Below are 12,908 nucleotides of genomic sequence, written 5' to 3' on the forward strand. Positions count from 1 at the left end.
GCCAGTGGTGTGAGTCCCCATCTGAATGTGAAGGCTCGAGAACTGGAAGTATTGGTGTCCAAGGGGAAAAAGATGGATGTTCCAGCTGAAGCAGAGAGGGCAAAAACACCCTTCTTCATTTCCAGGAATTTTTAATATTTGCTTTCTAACTTCCAAGAGGTCTTGTGTGTGTGTGTGTGTGTTTTGTTGCTCTGCAAATTAAATCATAGCAACTTCCTGAGGTGGGATATGGCAGACTCTCCTTCCTGTAGAATAGGGGAGACCTTGCCTTTCCATCTGGTGGTCTAGAGGAGCCATGCGAAAAATTGGTCAAGCCCCACGATACTGGGAGAAAAGTCAAGGCCAGGCAGATTCCTTAAATGTTCTAGGAATCTTGTCTTTTTCAATTGGGTTATTCTATTAAAATTCTTTCTTTCTTCAACAAACTCTAGCAGTTTGAACAGCCAGAACAGAGCTTAAAATCTGACTTTCTCAGTGTCCTTGATTATATTCAAGTCACTGGTTAGTGTCCTGGCACACAAAGTGACTGAGGTGAGGTTCTCAAGTGAAAATTTCAACTTACTTACATTGTTCTCTGAAATTCTAAAATAAAGTGAATCTTATAAGAAAAAAAACTTCTTTTACTGTTTTGCTTCATAAAAGCCAGTTTGCTCTACAAAGTGGAAGAACATTTTGTAGAACCTGGCAGGATAGAAATTGATGTCTTGTTCAGTGGTTTTCCCTTGAAGAACTAAAAACACTTACATGTATTACCTATAAGTAGTCCGGTGAGGTATATGTTTAAATGGGGTACATGATTTTAGTTAAGGACAATAGTCAAATGGAACTCATTTTTCACTATACAATGACTAATTTTGCACTAGGAAAATGATATCTTTTATCAAGGGGCAGTTAAAGGGATTTATCTTGCCATCCAGAGATAATTGAGTTATTTTCCTTTGGATAAAAATTAGCTCTGCATATTTTCCCTTTTTATAAGATCTTTTACTTAGTACCCAAAACATTTATAACTGTTAGGGCATCTATCAAAGAAGTCATCTACTTTATTTACATTATTATTAATTGGCAGACTTCTCAATCTTTGTTTCAGATTCAGGGTACCTGCAGAGCACTGGCATCCTGAGATAAGAAAACCTCCTATCTACATTCAATATTGACATTATCCTTATATACTTCACCTTTCATAAAGCTCTTATTTTCCTGTATTATATTTTTTGCTTTTTTTGTTACTATTAGTTTCATGACCTAGGTGGCATTCTTATGAATATTTTGTAACAATTAAACTAAACAGTAAAGGGACTATTAAGTAAATATAGCATAATTTATACAGACAAATGAGTGTTGCCCCTTCAGAAGAGACCCCTCTGAATTCAAAATCTTTTTTTCCAGCCAAGTTGTATCAGAGGCTAGGGCCCTGACTTTTGAGACTTAAAAGTAACTTGGAACCAAATCTGGTTAATAAAGGGTGAGCAACTTACATAGGGAAGGGAGCTTCATTTCTTCAGTTTCCATAGAGGGAATTGTATGTATGTCAGCGTCCCTGAAAGAAGAGGCCTCCTATCTCCATTTGGTAGCTGGGCAAGTTCAGAGAAAGGAATGGCCTGCCCAAGTTCACTCCACTACTAGTAAATCGACTGCACTCCAGTTTGGGTTTGATCTCAGAGTCATTTACTCTTCCCCTATATTAGGCTGATTATTTTATTTACCTTTAGAGAAGGTTTATTTACCTTCTTTATTTAAAGCCGCTTTATTTACCTTTAGAGAAGACACACTTCTCTAAAGTCATGAAGCTAATATTTTTCTATCTGGCTTATGGGTTGATTCTAATTGCAAATGAATGAAATGATACAAAAAAATATTTTGAAAAATATCATCAGTGTTGAAAGAAGCAACTTATTGGAAGGAGAAGTCTAATATAGATGTCGAGGTTCTATTAATGTATACGAGAAAATGAGTGTTGGGAATTATGTGCCATATATGATAGATAACCTCACTCATTTTTCCAAATTATCTGACTTAAATTTCACACTGGATTTTTAAGAAATTTGTTGATTAACGTGCTAGATTGAGAATCACTCATTTCACATATTACGTAAGTAACTTCAGGAACTCTAACTCAGTTGTTTTTGGTTAGAGAGCTAAAAGCACCTGCTGCCATAAAATTGCTCTTTCATAAGCAGATGATCTTGTTAAGGTTGGAGGGAGGCAGGGTGGATCACCAAGCCACACCAGAAGTGGGAGTTGAGGCCCACGTGAGGTTCTGGCGCTGGGCTGGAGGACACCACCACCTGAAAGTGGGACCGCAGGGTGCTCTGGGTGGCACAGTGCTTGGTGCTGGTATTTCTATTTATTTATTTTTAAAGGTTTGATTTATTTTTGAGAGCGAGGGAGGGAGGGAGGGAGAGAATAAGCAGGGGAGGGGCAGAGAGAGAAGGGGACAGAAGATGCAAAGCAGGCTCCATGTTGACAGCAGCAAGCCCAGTGTGGGACTTGAACTCATCATGACCTGAGCCGAAGTCAGCCGCTCAACTGACTGAGCCACCCAGGTGCCCCGTTGTGCTGGTACTTTTAAAAGTCTTTAAGGAATTGGAATGTAGCCCATAATATTCCTTTTCAAAGGGTATCAGCATAGAATTCTGAGAGGTAGAAAATAAAACATTTTTATATCATAAGTCCAAGACAACTTCTTGCTCTTAGGTTTTATGACTTTATAATCTAAATTATTCAAGGATATTTATACTCTTAAAAAAATACTTTTCTGGAGTCCAAAATATGTTAAGGCAGTATTTATATTCCACATAATTCTTGACACGTATAGGTGCTAAGTAACTGTTTTCTGAGCTGGCAGGAACACAAAAATTTACAAAGCATTTTGAGTATACTGTGTCAATATTACAGTCTCTTATACAGATACCTGTTTCCTAGCGTGCATAAATTGTTTTTTCAAATATGCTAAGCCCGATAGAGGATTTAATACAATATATTTGACAAAAGCAATGGGAAGTTGCTATACATACACATACGTGAGATAAAATGGCCCGTGAGGTGTAGAATCGAGTGGCCGGGGTGAAGCAAAGCTGGAAGCCCCCCTGGAGGTGTCAGTGCCAGTGCCAGGGTGGGGGTCTTATTTGAGATGCGGAAACTCATGCCAATCATTTGAAAAATCTCTTTCCAGAGACCGAAAGCTCCGGCATCTCCCGCCCCGGAGGAGGACCCCTGCCTTTCCTTTCCCAAACCCCCAGTGGATGCTGCAAAGATGAGAAGAATAAGCAGTGCCCGGGCGCGCTTATTCAGGGCGGCCTCCCAGGGGGCTCTTCTGCCTGACAGGACGCTTCCTCCCGCTGAGCGTAAGGCTGGGTGACATCCTTTAAACCGGGGGGTGGGGTGGGGGTGGGCAGGTGATTTGAATTTGCACATACAAGTTATTTTTACAGGACTTTTTTTCAAACCCCACAGGATTTTTACAGTAATGCTTAGTTAATATTATGCAAAAGCTGGTGAAGAAACATTATTCATATATTTTTCTGGGCATTCATGAAGAGTACCTAAATATCACAGTTTTTTTAAAAAAGTTATTTGCTAGAAAAAGAATATTAGGGTTAAGTGTTTTCTAATGAAGGAGTTCACCTATAAGAAATAAGTGATTTTTTAAATTAGTTCAAACAGTTGTTCATTTCATTAGGCACATTTAAAGATTCATACAATGTGCCCTAAGCTTAGGTCTTTGAGGATACCTTTCCAATCCCATGTGACAAAGTAAGCTAAAGTTGGAGGCTTTTCCAGTTCTTTCCCACAGAATTGCTGGCAGGTATCTACACCTGGAGGCAGAGGTGCTACAAACCTCAAGCTCTAATGTGTGCCCCAACCATTGGAATCAACCCCTGTCCAGAGTACACTAAGAGTTTTTCAGATTCTGCAGGAAATGTCTCTTTAGTGGGATGACAATCAGTCTAGAGCATCACACCAGTATTGAGAGAAAAAAAAAAAAAATGAAATAGCATAGAATAGAATGGAAGACATCAGGGCACATCACAGATCGTAGGGCAAGTATTGCTTCAAGGAGACCTTACTGTGGTCACGTACATGTGTGTTCAGGGTCATATTATTAATTTATTATATATTACACTTATATTAATTTATATTATGAACTTATTATTACTGCATGTAGTCCAAAAAGTTGGAAAACCGCTTTACTAGGGGCTGCAGAACAGGCCCTCCTTCAATCAATAAGATGAATAGGGGTAGGTGTACAGTCACAGAGAGGAGATTATCTGAAGATGGATCCCAAAAGTTACAAGTCACTGCCTGAGGATCCTACTTGTTTGATATTCAAGGGTTTTCTTTTAATGAGTCACCAACACTTAAAGGTAGAAGATCTCATGGAAGCGTCCAGATTTATGACTTCTTATGAAAAAATTAGAAGATCTGGCAGTCCTGGGCCTTTGTTTCATGTAGCACCCATCCACTCCCATTAGCCCGGGGTATGGGCTGCAGTTCCCTATGTCTCCCCAGCCCACTTTACTCATGTTCTGGTCCCTCTGATCCCTGTAATCCCTGACATAGCCAAAGAGACTCATGAAGAAGTCCTGAAGAAAGGGAAATAGGCAATCCAGGGCACTCAAGTCGCACGGTAACAGATGCTGTCACGGGATATATAATTAGGCAACTTGCTTTACCTCGATGTCCCAATTTGTTTCCTTTCTAACAGTCAGCCAATCAGATATTTATTGAACCCCTTCTAAGTGCCAGATACCATTCTAGGTTCACAGGGTCCTGCCTTCAAAGAGCTTGTGAGGGGGGATAGACAGTAAACGGGAAAACAAAGAAATAAGATAATTTGGGTCCGACGAGGGCTATGAAGAAGATATGCAAAATGACAGGATGGAGAATGTCATGGCGGGAGTAGCTCAGGTGGCACTGGAATGTGCTTGAGGAGGTGACCCCTGGGTCGAAACGTGACTAGGGAGAAAAAGGCAAGTATATAGAAACCTGTGCATGAGGTGCCCGTACTGAGGGACAGCGAGGCCCGAGACGGGGGGAGGCTCGGATGGTGGAGGCTGGAAAGGCCAGTGTGGCAGGAAGGTGGTTAACCGTGGGAACGTGAAAGAAGCGGAGGCCACAGCCCGGTGGGGCCGAGCTGTGGAAACCAGTCCAGACTTTATTCTGCTTGCACTGAAAAGCCAGGGCAGGGTTTAAGTGAGGGAGAGACCTCATCTGACTTCAGTTTCTCAGCTATAGCTGCACATTAGGATCACCTGAGGAACTTTTCAACCGTTCCCCCACCAGGGCCCCAGTTAGACCAGTTAGATCCGGAAGGATTGGTAATTGCAGGAGCAAAGCCCCTGCCAGCAGGAGAGGGGATGGGACCTGGAGTCCGGGGTCAGGGGTTGAGGTCAGACCTAGAGAGGAACAGCGTCACTCCTTGTAAACGGGTGGTAGAACTGGTGTGCCGGTACTGTTGTTTGCTAGATGTTTTGCTATCAAGCCTGAATGCCGCCTCCGCGGCATTTAACTCCTGGTTGCTCACCTTGGGAGCCTTGCTGCTTCCTGAGCTGTTCACGTCTACAGGTGAGTGACCGGAGAGACGGTGCTTCACCCACCATCCCCATCTTCTTTGCTTCCCTTGTGGCTCTGTGCCTTCCCTTCGAGGCCGCCTGGCCCTCGACTGTGCACCCACAGCACACCTGTGCTTGGGAGGTGCCATCTGCGGCTGTCATTTCCCAGCACCGAGGCCATCCCCACGCCTCCGAGCGGTCAGAAACAGGTCTTTGTTGCCGTCCTTTTATCCACCCTGTCTGCAGGTGCTCCCTGCTCATCAGCCCTGGGGTCTGTGTCAGCACTCAGGAAACAATGGCAGTAAAAAGTCGGAGTCATTTTAAAAGCACCGTTGCCCAATTAAAAAAATATGTTACATATTATTATATATGTTATACATGTATATTTTAATGCTGTAGCCTTGGAATTATTGTCATTTGTGCAGGAGCTCCCTGGGCTTTGTGTCAGAGACTCTATTGTTTAGTAAAGGTGTCTTTCGGTGGGTGACTGGGGTGTAAAGGCAGCCGTGCTTGGAGACAGAGGGTGTGCCCCTTCCTTTGATGTGAAGTCATCTGTAGCCGACTCTGCCTCGGGCAGGGCTGGGGGTGTGGTGGCAGGCTTGGAATTCCTGATTTAAGAAAATGAAAGGGGAAGAGAGGTGTGTAGTTATCTTCACAGGACCAGCAGTTTAATTGCTCTGTGTTGAAATAGGCTTTTCAGCTGGACATGGCAGTGATGCTAAGGCTGCCCCAGTTACTCAAGCTGGACAGAGACCTCAGAGCAGTCTCCCCCCCACCCCCAATCCCTGCCCTCTTTGCCTTCACAGAGAGAGCCCTCGACAGGCTTCCTAAATAGGCTTCCTAAGCATCTTCTGGGTCTGCATTTCCCTTTCCCACCACTGCTGCACTTCTGTTCTCACCTCTTGCCTTGTGCTTGGCCTTCTAGGCCCCTTTCTCATCCTCCCTCAGCTCACTGATGACCCTCAGCCCTTAGAGCAGCCAGAAGAGCCTGGAGAAACCAAGCTGCCAACCACACATGGCTGTGAGCAGCCGCCTTCTCCCTTCATCCCAGTGGACCGTGAAAATGATTATTTTCTGTGTGTGCCATATGGGCCAGGAAGCAAATAAAAATCAAATTGCATCATCTTCTTGCTGAAAACCCTTTGGAGGGCTCCCTGTGCCTTAAAGGAGTGTTTGCCAAACTGAGTTCCAGCATTCCCTTGGAAAAGTGGTTCAGCACTCAAATCAATCTGCCTGCTTCCTCTCCCTCTTGGAGAGTCCTGGCGCACATGGGCATATTTGAGGGTCAGTAAAGATGCCTATTTAATTTTAATTCAACCCAGCATTTTACAAATGTACTTGACTGTGGAATCTATCTTTTGAAAAATGCAGTTTGGGAAATGCTGACCTAGCACAGAAGTTGGCAGACTTTTTCTGTAAAGAGCCAGAGAGTAAATATTTTAGACCTCATGGGCCATATAGTCTCTGCTCAACCTATTCAACTCTGCTGTTATAGTGGGAAAGCCACATAGACTGATTTATGGCCACTGAAACTTGAATTTCCTGTAATTTTCGCATGACACAAGATAGTGTTCTCTTTTTGATTTCTTCCCAACCATTTAAAAATGTAAAAACCATTCTGAGTTTGTAGGCAGTACGAAAACAGGAGGCAGACTAGATTTGGTGGTTAGTTTGCTGACTCCTGGCCTAGGGGATAATATCTCTGCTCCTCATCATGCACAGCTCCATAGTGATCTAGCCTAACATTCCAGGCCCTTCTTTTGACTCTCCTTTTCCTACCCTCCACAGCCTGTGCACCAGCGGTTTGGAACTCCTTGCAGTTTCCCATCCTGGTCCTGCTGATTCAAGCCTCTTGCAGGAGCTGCTCTATAATTGCTGGACCCAGTGCAAAATGAGAATGTGGGGCTCTTTATTAAATTATTGGGAATTTCAAGATGGCAACAGCCAAGCATAGGGCCCTTCTTTGTGTGGGGCCCTGCTTGACTATACAGCATGTATGCACATAAAGCTAACTCTGACTCCAGACTTTTGTTCCTTTTTCATAAAACTCCTTTTTGCCTCCTGTTAATCCTTGAAGAATACTTCTCAGGCTCTGCCTCCTCTATGAATCTTTCCCTGACCAATTCCACACCCCTCAGGACTCTCCTGTTCTCTATACCACCCTTACTGGCTCAGACCATGCTGTACTGCATTTCTCTCTTTACATGTCCTCCTATCTCTCCTACTGGACTGAGCAGCTTCAGTAGGAAGAGGGGTTTTCTTTATTTCTTTCAGTAGGAAAAGAGCCTGAGAACCTAAAACAGGGTCTAATATATAGTAGGTGCCAAAGCAATATCTGTGAAATGGAACCGTTCCTGTATAGTAATACTATTTGTTGTAGACTTCTTTTTTTTAATGTTTATTTTTGAGAGAGAGAGAGAGAGACAGAGTGCGAGCAGGGGAGGGGCAGAGAGAGAGGGAGACACAGAATCTGAAGCAGGCTCCAGGCTCTGAGCTGTCAGCACAGAGCCAGACGTGGGGCTCAAACTCATGAGCCTTCGAGCCATGAGGTCATGACCTGAGCTGAAGTAGGCCACTTAACTGACTGAGTCACCCCTGTTGTAGACTTTGAAGTTGAGCCATGATCCATTACAAAATTAGTAAAATGTGCTACAGATATTTACCAGGGACACACAGGGCATTGTTACAAATGCTCAGTTTAATGGTGGACATCCATCAGAAGAAAGACTGAGCCCCAGGGCAGCTCTTTGCTGTAGTAATAAGTGACAGCTCACTCCAATAGATTGTGAAGTTAGAGGGGGCCGCAGCAACACCCCCTATGAGTATGGGTGTGTTTCCCCTCTAGAAGAGAAGCTCCCTGACCACTGGGACTTCTTGGTTAGACCGCCAGCACCTGGAGCAGCACCTGGCATGTAGCAGTGAGTGCCTAGTAAATATCCATGGAGTAAATGAAGGAAAGAAACAAATGTTAAAATACAGGAATAGGCTAAAGATGCTCTGTGACCTAAAACAAAACATGTGCTTTGTTATTCAGTAGGAAAGATATTTAAGGCAGAGTAGTGCTACTGAGCGTGCCCTGGACCAGAAGTCGGGATTCTTGGGTTCCCTTAATGATGATGAAATAACTTCTGGATTTTGAGTAAATCACTTTACTAGGCCAAATTGTTTAATTCTCACCACATCCCTAAGAGGCGGGGACTACTGAGAAAGGTGAGAGAAAGGTTGAGTGACCTGCCTGCGTAGGTCAGCCAGTCCTTGACCCCAAGTCTGATGGAAAGGGCAAAGCCTACGCTCTTCCTACTGTATGGTCCCGGCTCTCCCCAGACTTGCTCTGTGAACTGAGACTGGCCACTTAACATTTGGGTTTTCCGTTTTCTCATCTGAAAATTGAAATTTGGGCTAGCTGATCTCTAAAGTTTCTTTCAGTTTTGAAATGCATTGTTTTGAAAGCAGGGGGCTTGGTCAGAGTGGACCAAGTGGTTTTGTTGGTTTTTATTGGTTTGCTCGTTCAAGTGCAGAAAAAGACACTTTGGGTGTTTGCAAAACAGTGTTTTTCTATAAAACCTAATCCCTCCCTGCCCTTTTGAAAAAAATATTCTCTCAGAGATTCAAACGTGGTGGCAGCATCACAGATGAACTATGCCTAATGGCCATTTGTTGATAAAGAAACACTGTTGTATCACAAGTTTAAGAATCTGCAGTCATAGACACAATAGATGTTTCAGTTTAGAGACTGGACTTTTTGCAACTCTTATTATCTTACTCCTCTTTAGAAAGCCTTATAAGCCAAAGCTGTCTTCCTACCACCTAGCAGTGGTGTGTAAGGCCTCCACGATCTGGCTGCCGCCCCTCTGATCACCTCTCTTCTTCTTCTCCCTCACATACTCCACTCCTATTGTGCCTTAAGCATGCCAGGCACACTCCTGCCTTAAGACCTCCATACCTGCTAATCCTTCTGCAAGGAAGATTGTCCCTCATCAACTGATAGCCAGATGCCTTGCCTCCATTAAGGGTTTGCCTACCATACCCACCCTGTTCAAAACTGCTACCTGCCCCCATCCCCAATCCTCTTTAGTTTTCTCCATTTTTCTACTTATGCTTTGTTTTTTTTTTTCTGTAGCAGTTATTCTATAATATACCTTATTTATCATGGTATATTATTTATTATCTCTTCATACCTATTAGGATATAAGCCCTAAGAAGTCAGGGATCTTTGTTTTGTCATTGCTACATCTTGAATGTGTAGGCCAGTGCCTGATATCATGGAGGCACTCAAGATTTTTTGAATGAAAAATTATTAACATGATCAAATTCAGGAAAAGGAGTCATCACTCTGGGATGCAGATGTATTTAAATGTGGATGGAGTTATTCATAAACCTAATTTGAGTGTTTGTCCTCTGGTAGACTCAGAGAGTCAAGAGAAGATCCCACTCGTTTCTGATGAATTGGTGCCACCAAGCCTGAAATAGTGGTGAGGTATTGTAGATGTCCAGGTAGGCTTTGGCCGTACAATTCCAGACTTATATGTTATAAGTTATAACTTATATGTTATAAGTAACATATAACTCTTACATTGTGCCAATTCTCAGACTGAAAAAAAAAAACATTGAAATAGTGATTCTTAAAGTAAGAAATACTTTGACTAAACATTTCCTTGATTGTTACAGCAAAGAAGACAGTGGAATCCAAAGAAACCGTTGTGAAGGGGGACCCTATGGTGAAAATAAATGGGATTTATTTAACAGAATCAAACGCCATGGGCCACTTAAAGAGTCACCCACTTCAGCTAACTTACGATGGAGGCTTCAGTGAAATTCAGGAGCAAGAAATGTTTAAAGGGACAACATCCTTGCCATCTCATCTCAGAAGTGGAGGGTCAGTATTCTTTTGATTTGATTTTCTGGTCTGGATAACTGTCAATACCAGTTTGTTTCCTTATCTTATGGAGATGATTGATTTGCATTTTCCCTTTTACATAAACAAATTTTTAAGTTAATGATGCATGAATAGGAAAGACTTTTTTTCTTCATGGCTAGATGGAGTTGATTTTACATCATTCCCTATTTAATTCTTGGGAAAACGTTTATTCATACCTGCCAAATGCTGCGTTGATAGGACTGTCAGTAGTCTTTGCTTTAGACTGTTCCAGCCAGCCCTTGAGTAATGAGTGATTGTTCTGTTTGTGCGTTATTTGGGATTCTTGCCTGGCCTGGAATCTCTTGTTCCCTCCCTTTGGACTAGTTCACTGTTGTTAATTCCATTGAGGAGTGGACACTTATTTTATTCTCCAGTAGATACTTGGATTTAAACATTCATTTTGTCAATGGGTAAACAGTTAAAACAGAAGAATCCTATAGATTTCTGTTATCCATGGTATCTGTCTACTAATACCTCATAAAATGAATTATTGGGAATTACTTTATTTCATACCACGTTCCTAGGCAGGGCTTTCTAGGGCTTCCCCTAAAAAATTGAGGAACAATTTTCTTATCATATTAAAGATTTGTGGAGAAATGTTCACTGTATAGACCATGTGAATTCTCACCCTGGTGTTTTCCTAAAGAAGCCTTGAATAACTAGGGATGGGGGTCAGGGGTGGAGTTGGGAGAGAAGCCTCTGTTCTCCAGTCCCAGCCAATAATGATGCCAAGATAGGCAGAAGGTCCTGGACTGGACAGGGTCATTCAGTTAGAGATATTTTTCTTTGACTTTCCATTGGGTCATTATGGACAATTGCCTGGTTCAAATTTGCTTAACAAGATTAAATTCCATGGGCCATTTTAAGACCGAGTGCTTGTTGCCCTCACTTTAGATTTTGGGTCTGACTTTGGCTTGTACACACGCAGCGTGCTTAAAATTTTCCCGGAACTGGCTGCTTGGCAGCTGGTTAGTTTAGCTAAACTGACCTTGTCTGCTGACACAGCCTGAAGAGTGTCGCGCATGTGGAATTTATATTAGGCAACCCAGCGGTCCTTGTAATGTTGCTTTGCGTTCAGAACATTTTTTAAATTAAAGGAAAAATGAAATGTCTCCTTAAGTGGAAGAGAATGACTTCCAATTGGGACTTTGGGAGCTGAGCACAAAACATCAAACTGGCCATTGCAACCAATCTTTTCCAGTCGGTGAGTAAGAATAGGCTGCAGACCTCAGAGCTTGCACATGAAAGACTGCGGGAGAGCTCGTGTTGCTCCAGCACTGAAGCGAAAAGGAAACATTTCTCTTGCTGCACCCATCCTTATAGTAATTAAAGTTGACGAGGAAAAACCAGACAAGAGCTGTTTTATTTTATTGTACTTTATTTTATTTTGCAAACCTTCAGATGTTGCAGAATCATCTGGCAAGCCAGAGTTCATTATGTCTTCCATCAGGGACAGCAAAGGCATTTTCAGTTACATATTTGATCCCACAAACAGCAAAGGAGAAATCAGTTAGGGACTGGAATCACCTCTTCCTGACTGTCCAGAATTATGAGGTGTTGGCAGCGGCACTAATTGTTTTTTTTTCTGTTTTGTTAGGATGGCTTTTGCGTCGTGTAATGATTGTGTCTGAGTTGGGTTTGCAGTGCACCCTGGCAAGTTTAACTTCCAGTAACATTTCTGCTTTATGAATCTGTACCTCCTTTCATCATCGATGGGTTTTTGGTGGAGTGGCGCCAAAAAGACAGTTTATACAGTAGGATTAAAACAAACCGGAAAATGGAAACTATTAGCAATTCCTTCATTAATTGCATTTGTGAATCAATCTGGGACACTTGATAATTGTTTCTTGTAAACATTTAAGTGAATAATTCCAAGAAATGATCTTTGCTATGCAGTGGAGTATTCCCAGTTTTGATGCTAAAGCCTTACTCAATTAACATTTTTCCATCTTTAAACCATAATGTGGAAAATGAAGGCTCTTGTCAGTGAGCTGGGCTGGCAGGAGAACGAAGGGAAGGGAATGCAAAGTAGAAAAGGAGGAGGCATGAGATGACTCCGGCTTGAGGAGACCAGCAGGTCTCTTCAAGGGGACAGAGGAAGTGAGCACCTGCTGCCCGTGCACGGTCCTTACACCGTGAATGGGGGAGCGGCCCTTCCCGCTGAGTGCTTCTCAGCTGGGGAGTAAAGGGGTCAGTTTGTTCCAGTGAACGAGAATTCACTTAGAATATGGACAACTCAGACCTGGGATGGACTGGAGTTTCACTTTATGCCAGTCGTGATGGAAAAAGGATTTGCTAAGCAAGGCATCATCATAAACAAGATCTTGGGGGACTATTTAACTTTCCAAAAGAGAACATACTCTCAAGCACTTATCAACCTGTCATCTTCAAACAGCGGTGCAATTACGCCAGTCTCTGTGTGTCCATTTAAGGAT

General features: G+C 42.7%; 1 protein-coding gene across 9 annotated transcripts in view; it reads left to right on the top strand.

Moving 5' to 3' along the window:
• ARMC2 (armadillo repeat containing 2) overlaps window positions 1–12,908 on the top strand; it is a 138,482-nt gene that overhangs the window by 14,064 nt on the left and 111,510 nt on the right. For all 9 annotated transcript variants that reach the window (XR_006202750.1, XR_006202752.1, XR_006202749.1 and 6 more), the window contains 2 exons: window positions 3,176–3,347; window positions 10,224–10,431. Coding sequence is in view for 4 of the 9 variants with exons in the window: in XM_042939511.1 (XP_042795445.1) it covers window positions 3,176–3,347; window positions 10,224–10,431 (380 nt within the window). In the remaining 5 variants the exon portion in view is untranslated. The remainder of the gene's footprint in view (window positions 1–3,175; window positions 3,348–10,223; window positions 10,432–12,908) is intronic.

Source organism: Panthera leo, chromosome B2, assembly GCF_018350215.1.
Source record: "Panthera leo isolate Ple1 chromosome B2, P.leo_Ple1_pat1.1, whole genome shotgun sequence".
Lineage (NCBI taxonomy): Eukaryota > Metazoa > Chordata > Mammalia > Carnivora > Felidae > Panthera > Panthera leo.